Source organism: Physella acuta, unplaced genomic scaffold, assembly GCF_028476545.2.
Source record: "Physella acuta isolate Inbredline_101_S28 unplaced genomic scaffold, ASM2847654v3 ptg002532l, whole genome shotgun sequence".
Taxonomy (NCBI): domain Eukaryota; kingdom Metazoa; phylum Mollusca; class Gastropoda; family Physidae; genus Physella; species Physella acuta.
The window spans coordinates 5,144-30,857 of NW_026734000.1; the positions used below are offsets into that span (position 1 = coordinate 5,144).

At 39.5% G+C, this 25,714-nt stretch overlaps 2 protein-coding genes across 3 annotated transcripts; one reads left to right on the forward strand and one right to left on the reverse strand.

Annotated features, from left to right (window-relative positions):
• Positions 1–350: 350 nt before the first annotated feature.
• On the reverse strand, positions 351–7,940 carry LOC131933506 (phosphoenolpyruvate carboxykinase, cytosolic [GTP]). 2 transcript variants are annotated; one of them, XM_059290248.1, is made up of 9 exons: positions 7,788–7,940; positions 4,471–4,764; positions 4,079–4,263; positions 3,747–3,950; positions 3,440–3,627; positions 3,070–3,286; positions 2,713–2,920; positions 2,359–2,558; positions 351–2,055 (listed from the first exon to the last, which is right to left on the reverse strand). In XM_059290248.1, exons 1-9 carry the CDS (start codon positions 7,829–7,831, stop codon positions 1,595–1,597), a joined length of 2,001 nt encoding a protein of 666 aa, XP_059146231.1. In that variant the 5' UTR covers positions 7,832–7,940; the 3' UTR covers positions 351–1,594. The 2 variants fall into 2 exon arrangements, with proteins under 2 accessions (XP_059146231.1, XP_059146232.1); XM_059290249.1 differs by lacking the exon at positions 7,788–7,940 and adding an exon at positions 6,116–6,413.
• Positions 7,941–21,828: 13,888 nt separating this feature from the next.
• Positions 21,829–23,901, forward strand: LOC131933507 (PAX-interacting protein 1-like). The gene has a single exon (XM_059290251.1). The coding sequence runs from the start codon at positions 21,829–21,831 to the stop codon at positions 23,899–23,901; it is 2,073 nt and encodes a 690-aa protein (XP_059146234.1).
• Positions 23,902–25,714: the final 1,813 nt, after the last annotated feature.

Below are 25,714 nucleotides of genomic sequence, written 5' to 3' on the forward strand. Positions count from 1 at the left end.
TTTAACAGCAACGTGAAATCTTTTCTCTGTTGTTCTGATGGGGTTGAAACAAACTAAAAACTTACGTAAAGGAATTCACATATTACACATCAGTTGGCCTGAAAACAACAACCTCCATCACCAGATTAAAATACCCCAAGGATAAAGTGAAGTCTGTTGGTCAAAACAACTTTGAATAGATCAGTGGTCTGTGAAACAAACCCTGAGCAATTTCCTAAAAACCTCGTAAGATGGAGGTATGATTGTGTTTCTCTGCTCCACAAGTATGATGATTATTATTTGACTGTTCTTGCTGGGGTAGAATCAAAATCTAGTCTCATTAATTTAACATGAAAAAATAACAAATTCGATAAAGTTTTATTTTTATTTTATTATTTTTTAGGGTAAACTTTTAGATTTTTTTTCATATTTCTTCCCTCTATGTATGAACAAATGATATAGTACTCTAAAACAAATGTACATAAGGCAGGGCTGAAACAACAGTATTTACTATGTACAAGCTATGGCAAAGATACCGGTGAACATTCTGGAATCAGGGATGGAACATATTTACAAGGTGCCTGACCCAAATCTCTACACATGACATAAACAGGGACACTACTCCCATGTGGTCCATTAGGAGTTACTAAGTACCACAAAGTTTCAATAATATCATTCATTCTTTAATTTTACAAATAAGTAAAAAAAAAAAAACACCTGTTTTTATCACAACCTATATAGAAATAGAATTGAGCGCTATAATTTTTAAAATCAGCTTAGCTGTGGTTGTTTAATATAAACATTTAAAACAATCAGCTGACTATAATATAGCTATTTAAGCTTTAGCAGTTTAAAAAAAATCTCCCAAAAAGCACTTAGTGCTGAGAATATCTGTTGACTTATGAGCACTCATTTATTGATTCATTATTAAGAAATATCAAACTTACTTGGAATTCTATTTTGTAAACAATTACAAATATGTATAAATAAAATACAAAATGTGATATAAAAGAAGTAACACTTTATACAAACAAAATGATTAATCAAGCTACAAAAATATTTTTCCAGTTAGCAAATATACAGACAGGCAATTACTTAACTGAAGTAAGCATTCACCCATAAGCTAAGAGTAATGTAAGCTATATTTTAAGCACAGGGTACCATTTTACAAAGTGGAATAGAAACAATAACAGACAACTAAGCTAGTTATCACAGTTTCAAACATGTACAGAAAAATGTATTAATCCTGAGCTCCGCATATCTAACATTTATTCATGACAAGTTTGGCAACCAAGTAATTCTTATACAAAATGTACTTTTAAAATGGGAAGTTTATTAAAAACTATCATTCTAATCCTGAGTCATTTGAACACAAACAATAAAAAACTTTGAATAAGCTTACAAAACAAAAAAAAACATTTTCACTTATTCAAGTTTAAGATTCAATCTTATAGGCTATATACACATTTAATAACAAGTGTAAATCATAATTTCAAAATAACATTTCAATTAAACAACCCACATATAATCTCATTTTAATTACATCTGTAACAATAAAAATGCTCAAAGGGAAAAGTATAAACAAAATGGAACATTCCCATTAATGAAAGACTATTTATAACTCATTTTGGATCCTCTGTTCCAAGTTGCGCAGCTCCGCCATAATCTCTGGTGGCAGGTCCTCATTGACTTGCTCATCAAAGTACTTGTAAATGGCATTGACCTCGTTCTCCCAGAATTCCCTCGGCAGGCTGAAAAGAGCTTCCAGATCTACAGGCTCTTCCAGGCCATCAACATTGAAGCAGTCAAACTTGGGCACCATTCCAATGGCAGTTTTCTTGCCGACGTCTTCGTTGTTACACCTGCGCACGATCCAGTCCAAGACTCTGGCGTTGTCTCCAAAACCTGGCCAGAGGAAGTTGTTGTTGGGTCCCTTCCTGAACCAGTTGACGTGGAAGATTTTGGGGAGGATCAGACCATCTTTCTTGCCAAAGCTCAGCCAGTGTTTTAAGTAGTCGCCAAAGTTGTAGCCAAAGAATGGACGCATGGCAAAGGGATCATGCATGATCTGTTTAGCTGTAGAAACAGAACAAAAATAAACATAAATTTCTAATTTTTAAGTATAAATACTTCATCAGTTAATGAAAACATAAAATTGAGATAGAACTTGAATATTTTAACACAGTATCTTTAATTTAATTGGGATACTGGTTAAATGAAGCAGCAGTATATTAGGCCATTTATAAATCTGGACAGAGCATTTTTTTTGAAAATTTGCACATCAATCCAGCCACTTAACTGAACCATAACACCTCTGTCCGGATTAAGCGAAGTAAATTGTGTAACAAATTGATAACAAGATTTTATTGAGGGACTCACCAACATGTTCAGCAGCTGCTGTGGACTCAGATCTCATTGAGGCGCCAACAAAGACACCATGCTGCCAGTTGAAAGCTTCATACACTAGAGGGACCCCAGTTGGGCGGCGGCCTCCAAATATGATGGCATCAATAGGAACACCTTCTGGGTCCTCCCAGGCAGGGTCCATGATTGGGCACTGTGCGGCTGGGGTACAGAATCTGTTCAAATGAAAACAAAATCAAGGATGTTTAAACTTTAATAGAACATTTAATTTTTGTATTATAAGAAGCCAAACACAATGCACTTAAATAATTAATTTTATAACAACCATGCACATGAATAAATCCCAGGAAGGTTTACAACAGTACCAACCTTGAGTTGGCATGGGCAGCTGGTCTGTCTGTTTCTTCCTTCTTCCAGTCCTCATCCCCTAGCCAGGAGCGGATCTTAACGTTGGTGTCAATCTCTTTCTCCAAGCCCTCCCAGAAGACACCACCGTCACTTGTCTCAGCCACATTGGTGAAGATGGTATTAGATTTGATTGTTTCCATGGCGATGGGGTTTGTTTTTCTTGATGTACCTGATTAATTTTGTAAAAAAAATTTATTATTTTTTGTTGAAGTAATTTTATATAAAACACAAGAAATAATTTAAGCTACTGTAAAAAAGAATTGCACTATAACATAATTTCACTTAAAGACCAACAGTATAAAATAGTGAAGAGCCTACCTGGGGCAACTCCAAAGAAACCAGCCTCTGGGTTGATGGCACGCAGGTGACCCTTGTCGTCAAATCTCATCCAGGCAATGTCATCTCCTACACAGGTGACCTTGTAATTGCTGAGGGTGGGGGTCATCATGGCCAGGTTGGTCTTCCCACAGGCACTTGGGAAGGCGGCAGCGATGTAGCGTTTGTCTCCGGTTGTTTTGTTCTCAATGCCCAAAATCTGTAAAACAGTAAGATCAAAATTTATAAATAAAGCTATTTCTGTTATGCAGTTTCACCGAAAAAATATTTATTTTTGGATTTTGAAAAGCCATTTTTAGTACGAATTTTAAGATAGCATAAAAATAACTGAATAAAATGTGTGTCCACTTACCAGCATGTGTTCAGCTAACCAGCCCTCTCTGTTGCCAAGGATAGACCCTAATCTCAAGGCAAAGCATTTCTTTCCAAGAAGTGAGTTCCCACCATAACCGCTCCCAAATGAGCAGATCTCATTTCTCTGAGGTATGTGTGCGATCAGTGTCATTTTGGGATAGCATGGCCAGTTGTTGTGCAGGGGTGCTAGAAATATAAAAGTTATTGTTAGCATATTATTACTATACAATTAAGATTTTTTTTTAATGTTAGAATTTTAATAATAATTTAAAAGCTTAAGTAATATTTAAATCACTGATGCTTACAAGTAAGAGGCAAAGGCCTGCCAACAGAATGAAGACATTTGATGAAATTGTTGTCGTTGAGAGCTGACAGAACGTTGCTCCCCATACGGGTCATGATCCTCATGCTAGCAACCACATAAGCAGAATCTGTCAGCTGAATGCCAATCTTTGAGAGGGGTGACCCAACTGGTCCCATGCTGAATGGAATCACAAACATTGTGCGCCCTGGAAATATAAAAACATAATGTTAGGAATTTTGAATTTGGCACTTTATAAAATAGACGTTACCATTTTTTAAAAAACTAAATGCTGCAAAATTTCTTTTTACAAATAAAATCAAACAGGAAATTCACCTTTCATGCAGTCTGGAAATCTCATGTTTAATTCATTGTCCATATCATCTGGTGCCATCCAGTTGCCAAGTTGGCTTTTGGCACCATTCTTAGGTGAGGGAACTGTGTCACGCTGGACCTCAGTTGATATGTAGGTTAACCTTTCAACGCGAGCAACATCTGCTGGGTCAGTTTTCGCCAACCAGCTAAGAAAATTAAAAATGAATTTTTTAAATTAGTAACATAAAATTTGATAGGCACATGGGTGTTTTTAAAATTGCTAATCAGAATAAAAATGAATGATCATCTTTTTAGCTAAATGAGTATTATATGTATAAAATCTTCAAGTAGAACAGCAAGTAGCAAGTAGACAACATAAAACAGAATTATTGAATTATGATTGAAAAGCTTACCAATTGTTGTACTTGGGTAACTTTTTGATGATTCCATCTTTCTGGAGAATGTAAGTCAGCAGCTCATTCTCTCGCTCTGAGCCATCACAGATGTGGACAGTGTCCGGCTTACAGAGACGGACGTTTTCCTCCACATAGTGACGAACTTTGTTGGGGAGGTCGTTGATGTCACCGTAGATGACACGGAAATCGCGTGTGGGTTCCAAAAGTGAGTTGGTAGATGAGAATGTGGCGGCTGGGTTGAGATTCTGTCTCCTGAGAGGATCTGAGTTTTTCAGAATTCGGGAGGTAACTCTGAAGTAATATAAAAGTTTACAGTTTATAAATAGAAATAGGAAAAAAAACGGTGATGTATTTTCCTTACGCGACGATTATAGTTACCGATTGCATAGCAATGGCCTTTTTCAATTAAGTTTAATGAAATGTAACGCAACCTAAAATACTAAAATAAAAATAAACTTGAAAACTACTAGATATCTAGATCTAGATTATAGATCTAGATCTGGGATCTAAATTCAGGCTGGCGTAGATTTTTTAGTTGCTTTTTTCTAAGGGTTAGCAAAACTCAGTCAACGTGACCTTACGGGGTCAAAGGTAAAATCAATAGATAAGCCCCAGTTTTTCTTAGACTTAGTAGAGTGGATAAAAAATCTGAACACAGCTTGATTGGGTGTAACAGACTGCGATACAACACGTGTATTGGCCACGTAATTCAAACCATCGTGAATTCATAAAATATAGGATTTTTTTAATACAAACTTATGAAGATTTATATCTTGGTCTATTATTTAACTATTAAACTTAATAAACGCCTAATATTTAGCTGTCATAAAATAAAAATATAACCGCCCGGCATATTTACACAGATGTCAACACAAAATCTCCCTGAACACACGACATTGATTAAGTTAACCTAATTAATCTAACAATATCCAATAAAATAAAATATTACTAACTTGGCTTGTCAACAACTAAAATAGATACCAGTAAATGTCATTAGGAGCCCACTACACTAGTTGCTTTGCTATATTTATTGCCAGGCCTATAACATGTATAAAAGTCTGATAAATGGGCCAGTGTACAGAACTAAAGGAGACAGGTCTTAATAATTGTGGGAGGCATACCAGATCCAACTGGTTAGGCCTATCCAACTAGATCTAGATCTAGACTAGATAGATCTGCTAGATTTCTACCGCCGTCAGGCCAAGTAACGGCGCGACAAGGCATGCAGACAATACTATAATACTACTAATAATCAGCACACAAATAGATCTAGAATCTAGTTGGAGTAACTTTAAATAAAAATTAAAATGTAGGCCCTAACTAGAAATTAAGGCGATAGAAGAATAAAACGTTTAAAAAAACTTATTCTAGAATTTCCAAGGCAAATTATAATCATATCTTGTATATTTTATTCGTTCTTTTATTCAAAATAATTATGATGTTTTGTGTACGAAATGTGAAAGAACATAATATCCAATACACCGGTTACGGAGGCGTGGCAACAGAAAATTAAATAAAGTTGTATCTAGGACCAAGTGTTGACGAGTAAAAACTAATTTAAGAATCTAAAATTTTAAATCAGTTAAAATTGTCAATTAAAAGATTTAGATTATTTTGTTTTTATTAATATCTAATTATTTACCTTGCAACCCGTGAAAGCCAGAGCAATTTCATTTTCTATTTTGTTGACACGTTTACTAACTCGACACTAGTCTCAACTAGTTTAGTAATGGATGACAAAGGGGTTTTAAAAAATCCCCAACTCCGCGCGAATCGCTTGTTCACGAGCAGACTGAGTAGGCGGTGCTTAAATCTAGCCGAACACTGCTAACACTACCACTACAGTCAGTGACTATGCTGAATAATGATTCAGAATAAACAAGTAAGCATATAACTTTTTGACAACGCAGTGAAACAATACATTATTTTGAAGCTATTTATAAAAGTACGATTCTACACTGATAAGGACCCAGATTTGAAGGACATTATATATTTTTTGCAATGCGGACTTATCCGCCGCTAAACTAACGATCGTATAGGACATTATCCTATTGGTTGGCGAATCTAGGTCAGGTCAGCCGCTGTGCGTCTTGCGCACTTCATCAGCTGAGAGATTTCCCCGGTAACATTTTATCGAGATTCGTGCAGAAGTAACTTATCTCCGGAGAGTCATTCAGGTCCCTTTTTAAAAAGATAATTTTATTTTTATCCATGAGATAATATCGGCTATAAACTGCATTAACTAACTCGGAAAGTTGCCGGTTTAATTGACCATGTCCCGATTACAATCACGTATCCTTATCTCTGAGACACGGCTTGCATTACGTTTTAAATTAAATCATAATTAGCTCTATTTAAAATAAAGAACATTTGACGCGGTAATACATTTTTAATTACTGTTTTGTAAAGAAAATTTTTCAAACTTGCAAAAAATCTAATTAGAAAAACAAATAGGCGTACGTATTTTATAAAATTTAAAATGCGTTTTAAAAATATAATAAAGTGAAGCGTTGTAAAGACACATCAAAAGTTAAACAACATACTTTAATAGACCTATATGCTCATTAATTATATTTCAAAACATCGTTAAAAAGATCTTTTTACAACTACTTTTAAGTATTAAAAAAACTATGCTTTTGCGATACATCGCGGTCCAAGTTCGATAACCGATTTAAAACAGTTGTTAAACGAAATACGCAGTATTTTAACGATTATTGGTCTTGTAACTGTCAGATTTTTGTACTGATATGTCATATTCGATTAAAATCACATATTAAAGTTATTTGCTGCAATTTAATACACTGTTAACGTCACCAACTATCGTATAAGTTTGTCCAACTACCTTTTCACTAAATTTACTTTACTATACAATCAGTCTGAATTTTGTTTTTAATTATTGAGCAAAAGAGTAATAGATCAATAAAGGGAAAGATATGCTATATGCCCAGTCATATTTCGTTACATTTTGTTGAGCATTCCATTTTTAAATGAATATTTGTTGAAATGTTGTATATGTGATCTAAGTCGGATAACAAATTTTAAAGCGCTAGTCTGTATTAAACGCATATACAATTAAAATTAAAATTACATTGGCTAATTCTTTTTAGTTTTACATTGTGATCATTAGAAGAATAAGATAATTATTTTTCAATATTATAATTAAGCAGAAAAATAGGCCTACGTTTTTTTTCTCGTTAACAAGATTTTTTTAAAACTAAAATAAGAACAATGCAAATAATTACATGTTAAAGCAATGGCCTACTTTTAACTTTAATAATTTTTAAGGAATCTACATGAAGAAAAAAACAACTTACTCTTCCTCCATATTCCTGTTTTCAACCTCGTTAGTTTCCGGCATTGTGTGTAAGTAAAGGAGTAAGGTGTCGAACTCGACAATGAGTTAATTATTCGCAATAGGTGTTGTTTCATATTGTGAAGTTAACTCATTTTAACCACTGTATTTATAGGAAAATATCACCGGCACACGCGCATTTATCACGTGACACCTACCCGCGGAGCGATTTTTACTAAATACGCGATGCTGATTGGTTCGTATAAATAAACTTATAAATATGCAGAATTGAGGTCAAGATGTATTCTAAGCATGGACTTTGAACCAGTGTCAACCGCTTTCCTACTGTCACCTTATCCGCAGCGAGCTGGAACTGAAAGCAGACGTAACAACGGAAAAACATGAAGTAATCCTTAAAACCTGACCGACATCAAGGTTACATCGCTTGCTTGACTGGCAATCAACCACTTTTGAAGTAGATGGTGTTCGCGTTTTTCCACAACTTACTTTATTCCATTCGTTGAAAACATTGTGTTGTGCTGTCCGCATTTTTTTTGCTTCACATAAACTAGTTCATTATGCGGGGCAACTGATCGGTTTATTTCTAAGACATTCGCCATTAACATTTAGAGCAACTATGAGAAGAGAAATATATTCCAGGCGTGTTGGTGTTGCTGTTTATACTACATGCCTATGTTCAGGGCTAGTTTCCGTAACTTAAAGATTGACCTGACATTAATAAAGTATAAAGGATGTGGTATAGACGTTTGTCAAACCATTAACAACTGTGTTCAATACTTCTTTGGTGAAAACGGTTCAACACGGGTTTTCATAGCTTTAGGTCTACTTAGAAACTATGATAATGGATACCATAAAGTCTCAATTTACATAAGCAATATGTTCAATATGTTACCAAAAAAAATTGGCTGGGTTATGAATCAGAAGAAACATTATACTGGTGTGTCCTTAATCTCAACATAGCTCGCAACCCGCGAATACTTAGAGTACTTTAGAGGAACAGTTTACTTTATAACCTTTATATTTCTCGGGACTGAACTGTTCCTTTTTTTGTGCATGTCTTACATAGAATACATTTTGCTGAATATTTCAGACGAACAAAGATGCGAAGCTAGGAAGATACCGTATGTCTTGGGGAAGGGGTATAATATGGGGGCGGGACAGAGCTATGATATGGAGTTGTTTTATTTTAAATTAATTAAATTAAATAACTGAAGACGAATAATGTTGAGTCCGGATGTCAGGCCTCGGCGAAACTTGCTCGTACAATAGCAAATACTTTAATTGGTCTTCTGGTGGTCTACTACGTGGTATTCCTCTAATGCTTTCCGGCCTTAGGCAAATTGATTTTCTCAACTTGTTTACAAATATTTCTATTTACCTCGTGTAGCCTGGGTACTCAAACCTAACAACCCTGGCCCAACCCAACGCTGAAATCGATTGACTCAGCTCGACTCCGCCCACTTGTGTCGGGGATGATGCAACCTCTACGTCACACGGGGTCAGGAGTGGGGGGGGGGGGAAACAAAAGATGATGACATGGCCTGTAAGTGTTTACGGTAAATGTCCAGGTAATGGGGGTCCAGGTAAGGGGGTAGAGGGGGGGGGGGTAGGCTTCCATTGTCAAACGTGACCCATCATGACATGAACCAGTTAGAACCGGGTTGTTGGTAAACGAAGGCCAGTCGGGCGGGTGGTTAAATAAATAAAGGTATCCGACGTATGGACAATGGTGTGTCTGATATGGTCAAGTCTATTGAAGGTGTGTGTGGGGGGATACAGTATTGCCAAACACCTGTTTAAACCGGCTTACCTGGGGGGGGGGGGGGGGATACAGTATTGCCAAACACCTGTTTAAACCGGCTTTAACTATTGATGGACACTACGGGAGGATAAAAGTGCGCATTGATTCACAATGGTGTGCCATGGTAGCCGACTTGTGACGTACGATGGCTGGGGAGAAAAGTCACAAAATGTCACACAATTTTGTCTGCTTGGTTGGGGAGAAAAGTCACAAGATGTCACTCAATTTTGCCTGCTTGGTTGGGGAGAAAAGTCACAAAATGTCACACAATTTTGTTTGCATGGTGGATGTGTCAGTCTTCTTCTTCGTTCTTAATTTTTGAATATTGTGCAGGATTCAGACAACAAGTCCAACTTCGTGGACAAACCGGACTGTGGTTTCCAGTTTGTCAGGTGTCCCATATAATTTTTCCCTGAGTGGGGTGGGCTGGGGCCAGTGTCTGACTCTTGCCTGGCTATACAGAGTACATTCCTGGAGTACGTGCTCCGTGTTTTCGGGGGCCTTGCCACAAGGGAACATTTCGCTACACCCAACCTTCAGTTTTTTGTGCATGTGTTGATTTAGTCTGTTGTGGCCTGTTCTAAGTCGAAAGATTATGTATTGTTGTTTTCGTGTTAAATTGTAATAGCCGTCGTCTTTAATGTAATGAGGGTGTGTGACAGACCACATTTGCGTTTGTTTGTTTTTAATTATTCTTTTTATTTCTTGTGTCAGTAAAATCGGATCTATTAAGTTGTTAAGTAGACTACAAACTTAAGAGAAAAAAGTATATAGAGTCTACCATTACATACATTACATAATTCAACTTATGTTTAAAATACAAATAATGCAGCCTTTGTAAAGTTTTTTTGTTTACTATAATTATATTAAAATGGTTTGTGTTTCTTTTATAAAATGTGTTTATAAACCCCCACATAGATCACATAAAAACCGCTTGTATGTGAACTGGTGTTTGGGAAAATTCCGACAGACAAAGGCTGATTTGCCAAACGCCGACGATCATAAAAGAGCTTACAGCCATTGAGATATAATAATGGCTAATAGTATATCTAATATAACTACACTGACAGACAAAAGGTCGTTAGTAAACGATGGTCAATCGAGTAGATGAAGTAGATTTCCTCTCTTTTACCTCGGTATTTGAAGAGATTGTGTGTTCAGCGTTACGTCGAACAGCTTTTACATTTCCCAACTGAAGTCAGGTACCGATTAGAGCTGGGTAGACTCAGCCAAGACTGGGCTCCATATTCAAGATGTCTGGGTTAACTTCCACATGCCTCCTCTCTACCCATTGACTATTCTATTTTACATAATTTAACTGTATATTTGTATTGAAATACCCAGTGTGGTGAGCAGTTGGTGACCTACCCAGTGTGGTGAGCTGTTGGTGACACACCCAGTGTGGTGAGCTGTTGGTGACCTACCCAGTGTGGTGAGCTGTTGGTGACCTAGCAGTGTGGTGAGCAATTGGTGACAAACACCCATTGTGGGGAGCTGTTGGTGACACACCCGGTGTGGTGAGCTATTGGTGACACTACACCTATTGTGGTGAGCTGTTGGTGACCTACCCAGTGTGGTGAGCAATTGGTGACAAACACCCATTGTGGGGAGCTGTTGGCGACACACCCGGTGTGGTGAGCTATTGGTGACACTACACCTATTGTGGTGAGCTGTTGGTGACCTTAACCCACGCATGTGACGTCGTGTAGGGACTTGTTTACGTGAAATGTTTTTAACAAGGGGAAATCCGGGTCCAGGTGGGATATCCCAGCGTGCAACACCTTTCCTGGAAAACATGCGGCTTTCCTCGTTTCCCATGGATTGCATTAGACACGGTTGTTGTTTTTTTATAACATTTGACACGGTTGGTCTGCCATAGCTCAAAGCTACTTCAATAGAGCTTAATTGAGGAGGTGTGGGATTTGGACCGTTTTAAATCCGTATGACCATGAGTCTCAGCTTTCCTCCACCCACAACACCAGCAGGTACAATATGACTCACGGTTTCTGTTATTGCCTACAAAACTTACTAATTGTAAAATGGTGAGGGATTATTTTTGACCAAATCTCAAAAAGTAATTAAAAAATGTAAAAAAAAAAAAACAATGAAAATTTAACAAAAAAGCAATATTACTAGAATGGAGGAGTGGGGGAAACGATAGTCGGATGGTACAGCTAACGACTGCTAACCGGAAAGACCCGGTTTTGACCCCCGTAGTACGTCACTAAGCCCGCCCATCCAGCCCCGCACCTGACTCACATTAGGTAGACGGCGGGGCGTATTGCTGACCACACCATCTCTTGTATGCAGAGTCCATTGAAACAACAACAAATCTACTTCTTCTGCCCAAAGTGTCTTGGACATGAATGTGAAAAAAATGTTGATGATGAATTACCAAAACATTTCTCTACTCTAACATCAAATTTATATCTTTTAATTTAACGACCCTATTTTGACAGTCCTGATGTATTTTCAACGTAAAGCCATTTCTTGTATCCTGAACTTGAACCGTGATGACAATCTTAGTTTAATGAGTGGACGTCAGCCTTTATACTCAGCTGATTTTAGCGCTAAACGCATCTAAAAATAGCGTCACGTGATTAGCATGAGTGACAACTCGAACGATGACGTCAATGTTTCTCACACTCGCGTGGTACGGTTCAACGCGTGCGTGTTTGTGTCAGCTGAGCACTCATTAATTAACACAGTTCTAATTAGATGCTCTGATTCATCTTATGTAAGATTGTCTTCAGGTTAAAGGTCAGGGTTAGAGTTAGAGTAAGAATCAGCTTGAGGGGCAGTGATAGAGATACAAGGAAGTATGACATCAAAGCGAGCACTAACATGGTTTAATACACTGTAGGCCGTAAGATTTCTAGCTCTATATATATATATAACCTGGTACCGTGTCTAGGTAGACAAATCCACAACTCTCTCTATAAAGACGTTAAACCCTACATCAAAAGTATGAAGTCACTATTTTTAATCAAAGATATTTTTTCAAGTAACGGCAAGGGGGTGGAGGGGGTGTAAATGTTGGTTCATGATGTGTATACCAAACTAATTTGTAGCGTGCACTACAGTTCTACACTACTAATGTAATACTATTCAAATGTACCAAGTAGTCAACACGAATACAGAAAACATGTCTAGTATACCACTACACTACAAATGTAAGACCCATGTAACATTTCAAGTACTACATACAGTTTGTTACAATTTTTATTCTAAGCATTACCCACACAGGACATTGTGCTTACAATGACAAGTGCACATTGATGGACACAGTGGTGCACACACTGAACAGCTGATCGTCATAAATCAGGACACAGAGACAGGACTGCAGGGCAAAAACCCACGTGTCTATAAGTATCGTCTGCTGGTAGTGAAGATATGACGTGTACTGCTGGAATGTTTATTCAATTTGAACACATTCAATCCCATGTTAAACGCTGCTTTATTTTCTGCTTGTGTGCAGCGGTGCGCAGTGGCGGTGCGCAGTGGTAGCAGTTCCTGTGTGAACTGTATGACAAGGTATTTTTTTATGGCTGTGACAGAGTCAAGTTAGAGCGGACTGACAAAAAAGATATCACGACTAAAAGAACTCTCTGTTCTGTATGAATAGAGAAGTGTAGATTGAACATTGACTGCAACACATGTGGACCGATTGACCGCTAAATAACGTTGGGGGTAAAAAAATACTTCAGAAAACACTATGTAAATGGTGTTGGGGAGGGGGCGGGAATCGAGGATGGTAGTAGGATTAGAGTGACTAGCACTGGAGTCTCTAGATGGGTACACGAGCTAATCGAGGATGGTAGTAGGATTAGAGTGACTAGATTAAGGATTATAGTGACTAGCACTAGAGTCTCTAGATGGGTACACGAGCTAATCGAGGATGGTAGTAGGATTAGAGTGACTAGCACAATTGTTACTGAGCCCACCCATCTCATGTCTGACACACAAGCAGTGGGTGGCTGGGCAAAATTCTGACCACACTACCGCTTCAAATGCCACTCCGCATATCGTCACAAAAAAACCGAAACCCTTCCTCTAGGAATGTGGCTTAATGCATGTACGACACTATATGTACTTTTAGCGGGTGGGTAACCTCTATAATGATGTGCTGCTTCACTTTTACACCCATCACACAGTACTGTAATGATTTTGCTACTAGGCTAGTACAGAGGTTCAAGGGAAACCACATTAGCAGACAGTAGTGTTTCTGTTAAAAGTATACATTTTCTATATACATTTCATTCCGTTCGGTGGGGGGGGGGGGGGGGGGGCAGAAGAGATGCCTGGAAGAAACTCTGGCAGACAGAAAAATAATGTATCGAATTTTTGTTTTTAAAAAATCTGCTTTGCGTGTGTGAGAGGGAAGAAGGGGTATTGCAATTTATAGAATGATTATTTAAAAATAATTTATTGAAATAATAATGGCTGAAGATTGAAGCAAGTTACGGTAGTCACGTGAACAGCTGACACACCTGTACAACAGAGGCACTGAACACTGGACGTTCGATCACACAGACAACAAGGGCACTATAGGTTTACACTAGATGCAGGGGAGTAGCGAGGGGGGGGGGGCGGGGGGTGCGGACCGCACCGGGTGACACCATTTAGGGGGGGGGGTGACACCAAGGCAAAAAACAGCAAAATATATAGAGAAAAACTTGAGGGGGGGTGCAAATCGAAAACTTGGGGGGGGGATGCAAATCAAAAGTTTGAGGGGGGGGGGTGCAAATCGAAAACTTGAAAGTTTGTCCCCGGGAAGGATCGCTACGTCTCTGGGGGGTGACACCATTAAGTGCCGCACCGGGTGACACCCGACCTCGCTACGCCACTGACTAGATGTTCGCTCACACAGATGCCAGTTATAGAAGTTGAAACACCTGTGTCTAATGACGAGCGCTGTCACGCTGATGTTGAAAGCCTGGCTATTGCAATTGCATTATCAATACAAACTCTGCCAACTATCCTTTTCATACAGCGTCATTGTGTGTTGTATAATCAACATCTGTCGCGCTCATAAGCCTTTAGACTTAATATTACAAATTACATACATTTTTACACATAATCAGATGCGACTACAGGCCTAAAATTCAATTTTAGCGTCAAGTCACAGAATCAGATGTAAACAAGTCTTACGTTAAATTTTAGAGACAAGTCTCGTTTGTGGGGGAGAGGGCCCTTAATGAAGTAGCCCATACTTGCGGGCCTTAATGGAGTAGCCCACACTTGCGGGCCTTAATGAAGTAGCCCACACTTCCCGGCCTTAATGAAGTAGCCCACACTTGCGGGCCTTAATGAAGTAGCCCATACTTGTGGGCCTTAATGAAGTAGCCCACCTTGCCGGCCTTAATGAAGTAGCCCACACTTGCGGGCCTTAATGAAGTAGCCCACACTTGCGGGCCTTAATGAAGTAGCCCACAGTTGCGGGCCTTAATGAAGTATCCCACACTTGCCGCCCTTAATGAAGTAGCCACATGTACACTACAAATGGACCTTGATGTTGCGTTTCTAAATAGCTTTTTGGCGCGTATTCGCGATTCTATTTAAAGAAAGAAAGAAACTAACGATAAGAACGTAACTTTGAAGGAATGACGTTTACCAGGAACTTAATGCTCAGTGAAGTCGTTGGTCGGGTGTCACCCAGTGCGGCACTTCATGTTGTCACCCCCCCCCCCCCTCGTGACGCCTCTAATTAAGTCGTGACATCAACTAACATTACCCCCTCTAGCGTGACGTAACTAACAAGGTAGTTGACGTTAGTAAACCACGGACAACAGATTCCCAAGGCTAACGTCATCACATCCTGGTAAATGAAAAAAAAAGTCAGTAATAAAACAAAATCTAAACGTAAACTGCAGGAAATCATGGAGCTTAAAGACAACACATCCGTGATGTAGATCAGGGGTCTCCAAACTACGGCCCGCGAAGTCCTCTCATCCGGCCCGCGGATATCTTTTTGTCTAAGGAAAAATCATTTGTTGGTGATGGCTGAGGAACTTTGCCCAGAAAAATTAAAGACATGCCTGGAAGAAACTGCCCCCCCCCCCTCCCAATTGAAATTTGATAGTTAATGCGGCCCTCGGACTGAAAAGTTTGGAGACCCCTGATGTAGATAAAAACACAACCAAGAGATCCGGGTATAAACCCTATTTTTCGGCTAGCAATAAAAGCATGAACAAAATTACTTTTACCTACAGATTACATTTACACACAACGTTCACTGATAGTTCGTTTCTAAATATAGCCTAGCTTTTTTTTTTAGGAAAGTGAATGCTGTCAAACTCAATCACGGAAAAAAAAACATAATCTCCCCCTCCCCACTCCCTCCCCACCCATTCTATTTTTAGCCTGCCATGATCAAAACTGGTTTGATTAATATCTTATGAACCGATATGGAGGGGGAATGTGGCAGTTAAGTAAATATTGTGAAAACAGAAAGAGGGAGGGAGAGAGGGAGAGAATGAAAGAGAGAGAGATAGAGAAATAAGAAAGAAGGGAGGATACGAAAGAGAAAAGGAGCAAGCAATAATTAGAGGAAGAAAAATTAGAGCAATGTACAAAAGAAAAAACATGAACAGTGTTTCTTTCGTCTCCCCCCACCTTGAACAAAATAGAATTTATATAGAAAATATATAATTTTCCATTGTCCCCCCCCCCCCCTCCTCCCGGAAATTTAATCCCCCCCCCCCCCAAAGTTTTAGGCCCCCCCCCTCCCTGAGAAAAACATTGTGAAAGAAACAAAGGACATGTGTAAAGAGAGACAGGGGAGTTAACCAGATAAATGTTGATAAAAGACACGACAGTAAATCACTTGAGTACACAAAGGTCACCCATATCTTGGCTCTGTGTGTGTTCAACTCTTTATTATATAACACATACAAGTGACCGCTGACTAATCTCTAACTGACCACAGAAGAATGTCACAAGGGCGAGGGTGACCCACTTTCACCCCCTCTGTTAACACTGACAGAGTTGTATGTGGGGGGGGGGGGGGGGTTAGGCCCTAATCAGAATTTAAAAGATAGAACAGACAGCTGTTACATAACACGACAGACATCTCATCAAGACAAGATAAAGCTTGTTTAATTTTCCATTATAGGCCTTTAACCCCCCCCCCCCTTCCCCCATGCGGTCGCCATCTTCTATAAGCTTAATCTATGTATTCCTATATCCTAGTTAAAGCCTGAGAATTAACCATAGAATAAACCGAATACAAAGCTCTGTAATACTTTAGTACTAAAGAGATTTGGATTTTTTAAAAATAATTAATTTATCTTATCCTCTGAAGAAAAAAACAAATTTTATTGAAACATAATTAAAACGTTAATCAAAGGTTAATTTATTTTTTGTAATCAACCTCTGCAATCTCACCGATATTCCATTTTTTTATAGGTCAAGTCGACCTACAGCACGATTGCACAATGCTGTGTGGAGGTGGTGGGGGGGGGGGGGGGCTGCCTTCAACGATACGAGTGTTGACACCGTGTCCCGAATGAAAGACGACGCCACACACATCAGGCTTGGCGGGTCGGGCAAGGTTTTTTATTGCTTGGGGGGAGATACGGCTTGTGTTTGGTCGAGCTGCCCGGCAATTGATCTGGCTAAGAGGTCAAGGGAAAATAAGAAATTTGAACCATTGGTACCGTTTAATTTTTTTTAAAGGTTGTATTTTAAAATAAAAAATGTCTGATAAATTACCTGCACTTTGTGTGTTTCAGGGCATATAATTAAATAGCAAGCTGGATCTGGGAGATGGTAAATTAACATTTAAGGCGACCTGAGTTTATTTCATCGAGAGGCGTTTTGTGTGCTGGTTATGTTAAAGAACGCAGGCATGACGTGTATCCAGAGGCGTAGCGAGGGGGGGGGGGCATATGTCCCCGGGCGCCGACCTTAGGGGGGGGGGGCAAAATGGGTTGGAAATGGGGGGGGGGGGGTGCAAATCAAAAGTTCGACGGGGGGGGGGAGCTGCAAATCGAAAGTTTGTCCCCGGGTGCCGGGAAGGGTCGCTACGCCTCTGCGTGTATCGTACTTGGTGTTGTTAGTTTTGGACCTAATGATAATTTTGGCCATGTATCACACGAACACACACACACACCCGCCCTCAGCTGTAGTTGATTGCATTGTTGCTGACTTGTAATTTTTTTCTAAAAATCTAAACAGGGTGGGGAAGGGGAGGGGGCGTTGTAATAAACACAACACCGCCACATTCACTGATAGCAAACTTAGGTGGACTCTACTTCACCTATGATATAAGATCCTTATGACACGTCTAGATTATGAGACCGTTTAAGCCCTAACATATTTTTTTAAAGGTGTAACTTGAAAGGCGACATTGCGACGAAAAAGTTTATGACAAGTCTATTAAACCACCACGACATGTTTTAATCGAATAAAAAAATCAATATGCGAAAGTACAGCTTGAAGTCGATAGTTCACACAACTATACACAAGATACAGATATTGCTGTAGAGGCGAACAGACGCGTCCATGGTAGAGCGTGGGCTTGTTTGATTACTGTACGTTGTGTGTTTGTTAGATTATCATAATCCTTGTGTTTGTTGGGTGTTTTTAGATTACTGTAAATGTTGTGTTTGTTGGTTGTTTGTTACGTTATCATAATCCTCGTGTTTGTTAGGTGTTTGACAGATTACGGTAAATATTGTGTTTGTTAGGTATTTGTTAGATTACTGTAAATCTTGTGTTTTTAGGTATTTGTTAGATTACTGTAAGTCTTGTTTATCTTAGAAGTTTGACAGTTTACAGGAAGACCATGATGTTTGCTTGATTTAGCTAGATAAAATTAAAAAAAAAAAGCAACCACACAATGTTTTAAAAGAAGGACATCTTCAATCAATAGTTTCACTATTTTCTACCTGATTTTCTATCATTAGCAGTGTAGCATTTATTCATAAACTAGGCATGCTGCCCAGCTTCGCTTAGGCTTTCGAAAACATTGAGAATTTGAATGCTTAATCAATTCGCCCGAGGGTCGGTCTACGACCTCAGGAGTTATGAAGAGGTTCCTACGTGGACATTTTTTTTTTTCGATTTATAGCTCATATAAGGCGCCGGTCAGTCGAGGTCAGTTTTGACCCCCTCATCGTAGACTTTTCGGCAAACCGGCACCCGTGTTCTGTCGCCCCAGTTTTCAGTATCCATTTCCATGTATCACCGGTAGTTGCTATGCTCATTTTGTTTATGTGTATGTTGTGAAACCTGTTTGTATGAACACACCAGGTAGGTGGGTATGTAAAGGGTGTATTCAACCATATCTGGGCTGGGATGGGTCGGGGGCTTCCCCAGTAACTAACGTCAACCATGTTTTTTGTCTAGATCTAGACGAACAAGGAAGTGAACGGGGCTATGTTGATCTTTATCTAGCACTAGATCATTAACAAAAAAATGTTGTTATGTTGTCGTTGGAATTTGAGTTATGGGTTGGTATGTGGGTTTTTGGATTTAACTAGGGTTAGTGTTAAGATTTGAATTGTTGTTGGATTGCGTTGTAGAATGTATCCTAAGCCTACGTGAAAAGCTACAATGGCTAAACACGTTGGTGTTGAAATTAAGCAAAGGGGGGGGGGGGGGGGGGGGGAGAGAGGGGGGGTGACCGTGCCAACAACCCATACATTCGTGGCCATCAAACACTACGGCCTTGGCCACCATAGCAGTGGCCATAAGAAATTACAGCAGTAAAATAATTTTTTAAATATTCAAATACATTTTAAAGCAAAGAAACGCTAATTTACGGCTTACAGTTGTTTTTTCTAGAAGAAAGCTTCTACACCCCCCCCCCCCTTTCTCGATCCTACACCTACCCCTATAAATGATCGTTTGACCTTAAAACAACTGTCAGGTCCTGCAATTCTCCCCGATATCCAGCTCAGGTCATTCAACTAAGGTGACCAGCGATACAGGTCAATGCCGCGTGCAGTTCTGAGAATCATTTCATTCGTTATCCACACTATATGCACATTTGTTTTTTAATTTTTATTTTAAAACATGGTCTAAAGTTGCATATCTGATATATGTATTCGACTATAATGATTAAAATATATATGCAAATATCAGAACAATCATAGTTGCAGCTGCAGCCAAACCGAGCAAACAAAAAATTGCAACCGGCAAAATTTCTAGGTCACCGCTTACCTTGAACTCTGGAGGTGTGTCTCGAATGCGGCCCGCTGATTGGTCGAGGCGGCTGCACACCCCCAGCGAAAATCAGCTGTTGCGGTAAACAAAATGTTTATGGCCTGAAAAAAAGTCGCGCGCAGACCTTGGCGAGTTGGGCCAACGAAAAATGTTCTTTGTTTGTCTTACATGATTTAGTAACAGTCTCGAATCATGTTACATTATGTAATGGCGGTGTGCAGCAATAAATGATAAGGATTGTTAGAGTAAGAAAAATCATAAATATTCGGGGCATAAATTGTAACATGGAGTGGTTGGCGGAGAACAAACGTACAAAACACAATTTATCAACAGCAACTTGTCGTGCAAGAAATGACAATCTTGAGATTTGTGGTGTATTATAATTTAGTTCTAACATTACAACACCCAAAAAAACAAATAAATACTTCGTACATCTACTTTGGATGGCTGTATTATTATATTATTCTGCATTATGTCACATCGATTTTTTTTTGGATTGAAAGTGTGTGTGTGGTGGGGGGGGGGGGGGGGGGTGGGGTGGTGTTGATTTATGACTTCATTTACTTAGTGATGATACAGTGGGTTTTGACGCGTGGGCTGGGTGATAATTTAAAAAAAAAACGTTATGCATACTCTGCTTACTTCTGTAATAAGTAGGCTATACTGATTTACAAAACATGTCTTACAATTCTAGTTATAATTAGTGTTATGGGGTTTAGTGCTTGGTGTATTGTTATTGTAACGACGGATCGGCCATTTTCTGGTCTGTCTGTTGTTAGACAACACCGTACAGAAGCAGAGGGAGGGGTTGTGGTTTGCAATATGGCGGCTGTTGTTAACGAAATCAATGTGTTATGGTATATGCCGAGTGGGGGAGGGGGGGGGGGGAAGGGAGGTTGGTTTGTCACTTATCAACAGGTGAAGGTAAAAAATTCCATAACGCTTAATTTTGTTATATGTAAGTGGGACTAATGTTTAATATTCTTTATTGTGCTACATCCCCTGAAATTATAACCTGATTATTTTATTCCTGTGTGTGCATGAATGTACGTAGAAGCTAAAATAGTTCAACTAGCATAATGACATTTAATTAACAATATAATTGATGGTACACTGGTAATATGGGGGATCTTTTTAAAATGGTTCCCACTTTCTCTACACACCTAGTCCCTCCCAACACGCACAGTCTCTCTTACACACAATTATACACAAAATCACACAGTCATACACAGTCACACTCAGTCACATATACACAGGCATATGCTGTCACACACACACACAGTCACACACACAGTAGCACACACATACAGCCACACACAGAATCACACACAGTCAACAGCACGTGTAGCCACACATATTCATACATACATTCAACTACACACATAGCTACACATAGCTGCTATTAGTCACACTAATACAGTCAACTAATCACATTCACACACAGTTACACACAGTCACACACACACGTCACACACTTGACAGCAGTCTTAAGCTTGTACCGCCGCGACCTTTAAAAATAAGGCAATCGAATTGAGGGCTGAGTTGTCGTTCTTGGTCGCCCGGAGTTACCGTTATTGTTTCGTCCTGCTCTATATTTTCAGTCCTCACTGTAGTAATACGCATATAGAGTTGGCTATATAATCAAATTATTGATGGAATGTTCAGAGTACCACCACGCCATCGCCAGTGTAGATTGTGTTGTAGAGGAGATCTCATCAATTTGTGCACTAATGTAAAACCTGATGTCTCTGGGTTCGTTTACCTCTCCAACATGTATTATTCATCTTATGCTTGTCTTGCAGAAGTCTCTATAAGTCTGACCTCGTTAGTGTGTGTTAATGAGCTGAGATAGATTCGATTGGAGGGGGGGGGGGGCTTGTTGCTTCTAAGAGGAAGTTTTATTATGCCTATATCAATGTCTTCGTTACTTCTAAGATTACGTTTATACATTAAATGAATTAAGACGGATCTTGTTCTCTACCCTTGTCTTGATGTAGAATGTTAGTAGAAACAATGCATTTTTATCATTTTAAAAATCGCACAGGGGACTGCTCTACAGCTTCAGCAAATAATGAGACATGCTCTACAGCTTCAGCAAATAATGAGACCTGCTCTACAGCTTCAGCAAATAATGAGACCTGCTCTACAGCTTGCTATACAGCTTCATCAAATAATGAGACCTGCTCTACAGCTTGCTGTACAGCTTCAGCAAATAATGATACCTGCTATACAGCTTCAGCAAATGATGAGACCTGCTCTACAGCTTCAGCAAATAATAAGACCTGCTCTACAGCTTCAGCAAATAATGAGACCTGCTATACAGCTTCAGCAAATAATGAGACCTGCTATACAGCTTCAGCAAATAATGAGACCTGCTCTACAGCTTCAGCAAATAATGAGACCTGCTCTACAGCTTCAGCAAATAATGAGACCTGCTCTACAGCTTGCTATACAGCTTCATCAAATAATGAGACCTGCTCTACAGCTTGCTGTACAGCTTCAGCAAATAATGAGACCTGCTATACAGCTTCAGCAAATAATGAGACCTGCTCTACAGCTTCAGCAAATAATGAGACCTGCTCTACAGCTTCAGCAAATAATGAGACCTGCTCTACAGCTTGCTATACAGCTTCATCAAATAATGAGACCTGCTCTACAGCTTGCTGTACAGCTTCAGCAAATAATGAGACCTGCTATACAGCTTCAGCAAATAATGAGACCTGCTCTACAGCTTCAGCAAATAATGAGACCTGCTCTACAGCTTCAGCAAATAATGAGACCTGCTCTACAGCTTGCTATACAGCTTCATCAAATAATGAGACCTGCTCTACAGCTTGCTGTACAGCTTCAGCAAATAATGAGACCTGCTATACAGCTTCAGCAAATAATGAGACCTGCTCTACAGCTTCAGCAAATAATGAGACCTGCTCTACAGCTTCAGCAAATAATGAGACCTGCTCTACAGCTTCAGCAAATAATAAGACCTGCTCTACAGCTTCAGCAAATAATGAGACCTGCTCTACAGCTTCAGCAAATAATAAGACCTGCTCTACAGCTTCAGCAAATAATGAGACCTGCTCTACAGCTTCAGCAAATAATAAGACCTGCTCTACAGCTTCAGCAAATAATGAGACCTGCTCTACAGCTTCAGCAAATAATAAGACCTGCTCTACAGCTTCAGCAAATAATGAGACCTGCTATACAGCTTCAGCAAATAATGAGACCTGCTCTACAGCTTCAGCAAATAATGAGACCTGCTCTACAGCTTGCTATACAGCTTCATCAAATAATGAGACCTGCTCTACAGCTTGCTGTACAGCTTCAGCAAATAATGAGACCTGCTATACAGCTTCAGCAAATAATGAGACCTGCTCTACAGCTTCAGCAAATAATGAGACCTGCTCTACAGCTTCAGCAAATAATGAGACCTGCTCTACAGCTTGCTATACAGCTTCATCAAATAATGAGACCTGCTCTACAGCTTGCTGTACAGCTTCAGCAAATAATGAGACCTGCTATACAGCTTCAGCAAATAATGAGACCTGCTCTACAGCTTCAGCAAATAATGAGACCTGCTCTACAGCTTCAGCAAATAATGAGACCTGCTCTACAGCTTCAGCAAATAATAAGACCTGCTCTACAGCTTCAGCAAATAATGAGACCTGCTCTACAGCTTCAGCAAATAATAAGACCTGCTCTACAGCTTCAGCAAATAATGAGACCTGCTCTACAGCTTCAGCAAATAATAAGACCTGCTCTACAGCTTCAGCAAATAATGAGACCTGCTCTACAGCTTCAGCAAATAATAAGACCTGCTCTACAGCTTCAGCAAATAATGAGACCTGCTATACAGCTTCAGCAAATAATGAGACCTGCTCTACAGCTTCAGCAAATAATGAGACCTGCTATACAGCTTCAGCAAATAATGAGACCTGTTATACAGCTTCAGCAAATAATGAGACCTGCACTACAGCTTGCTGTACAGTTTCAGCAAATAATGAGACCTGCTCTACAGTTTCAGCAAATAATGAGACCTGCTCTACAGCTTCAGCCGATAATGAGACCTGCCCTACAGCTCAACATAAAGACCTGCCCCACATATCCAATACCAACCACTGCTCCACCCCATAACACCCCACCCTGATACAGTTTGCAGCTAATAGATCTACACCCTGTAATGATTTTAGCGTGACATTTTATCTCCTATTTACCTGCCACCACTGCATTTATACCGAGCAAGCGGGAAACCAATCAATGTTTTTTATTACTGAGGATTTAGTTTGAAAACATGCATTATGTGATGATGTGATCGGATGGGTTGATTTGGGGAGGGGGGGGGGGGGGGGGGGGGTAGTACAATCGTTTAAACAACACGTGACCTTGCCGTTTCCAACCTCTTCCCGTGAGCAGCCTAGTGAAATTAATTTGGCCTAGGACGTGCCTTGGTGAGCAGCCTAGTGAAATTAATTTGGTCCAGGACCAGCTTTAGAATTTATTTGAGGAGCTGTTTGCGTGTTTGTTTGGCTCTTTATATATATATATATATATATATATATATATATATATATATATATATATATATATATATATATATATATATATATATATAATTTTTTTTTAATGCGAATCGATGGAGATCTGAGAGAGATAGGGGGGAGCGAAGATAGATATATCAAATTTTGATACAAAAATTAAGGAAATTCATAAGGGATGAGCAGTAATAAAGTTAATTAAGCTTCTGGGGTACATGGTGCACCAGGGTAGCTTGCGGGTACATCCCCTCCCCAGTGAATACTTCTGTGAAATAGTCTAACCAAATGCTGGGGTCAGTGGCGTAGCCAGAATCGTCTCAAGGGTGGGGTTCCAATTTTTACCCGGGGACAAGCTTTCGATTTGCACCCCCCCTCAGACTTTTTATTTGCACCCCCCTCATACTTTATATATATACCGAGGGGTCTATGGGGATGGGGTTCTGACCCCCCTACCCTCCCCCCCCCCCCCCTGCCTACGCCACTGGCTGGGGTCTATATTCTGCAGTTTTTACAACAACAAAATAATAAATAAATAAAAACACTCGACCAATTCTAAGTATCCTTTACCCATGGGTAAAAATAACATGTGCCGACAAAGCAAAGCATTCTTCTCTACATAATTAGCACATGTACTTTAGCGGCCGTGCAGAAACCTGTATGACACGGGGACACGCCTATCTGTGTCTTTCTTCACATGCTCGTGGTATGATTCTAACCTTGGTTTCACCCCCACTACCCCGCCCTTTTCTTATACAAACGTAATAACCCGCCTGCCGGACTAGCTAAAACCGGTGAGAAGTAGGTCGAGGGAACCTCCAAGAAGTGGTTACCGAACCCATTTACGCATCGCTACTGCTGCGCTCATGCACGACAGGGGTGAAAACAAAAAGTAGTCCGTCGTCGTCTTTAAATTTCCGAAGGTTAACGCCCTTCAACTTGGGAGTGAAAACGTAAAAAATAACCTGCGATCGTTTAATGTTTGCCTGCCTCGTATTTCTTTGTTTCCATAGATGATTTTAACCTAACTTTATACGAAACCTTGAATATTGAAATCAGGGCGGCAATATTTGTAATTGGTATCAATTTATAGATGGGAGATAACGTTTACTTGTTTCTGTGTTTGTAGGTCGTGGTTTACAGATGGCCATGTGTGAAGAAAGACACCATTTATGTAATTAGGTTCACAGACCCACCTCAACCAAAAAAATCAAAAGTATTGATTCTAAAAAAAAATAGATCTCAAACGTAATCAATGTATGATGTGGAACGATGCTATGTTGACACGGACAGTCTTCAACGAACTAATGCAAGCACGAGAGCGACAATGTATTATTTTTACTATTTTGTATGTCCATATTATTGAATTATTTAAAACTGTAGAAGGTTATCTATAGACTCTACATTATCACAGCGACTGAAACGTTT

Bases quoted from the DNA above. Each gene is read 5' to 3' on its own strand.
- LOC131933506 (XM_059290248.1), bottom strand. From the start codon at position 7,831: ATGCCGGAAACTAACGAGGTTGAAAACAGGAATATGGAGGAAGA. The intron at 4,765-7,787 runs GTAAGTTGTTTT...ATATTACTTCAG, and splicing joins AACAGGAATATGGAGGAAGA to AGTTACCTCCCGAATTCTGA. The intron at 2,559-2,712 runs GTTGGTACTGTT...TCATTTGAACAG, and splicing joins GCTGCCCATGCCAACTCAAG to ATTCTGTACCCCAGCCGCAC.
- LOC131933507 (XM_059290251.1), top strand. From the start codon at position 21,829: ATGAGACATGCTCTACAGCTTCAGCAAATAATGAGACCTGCTCTACAG.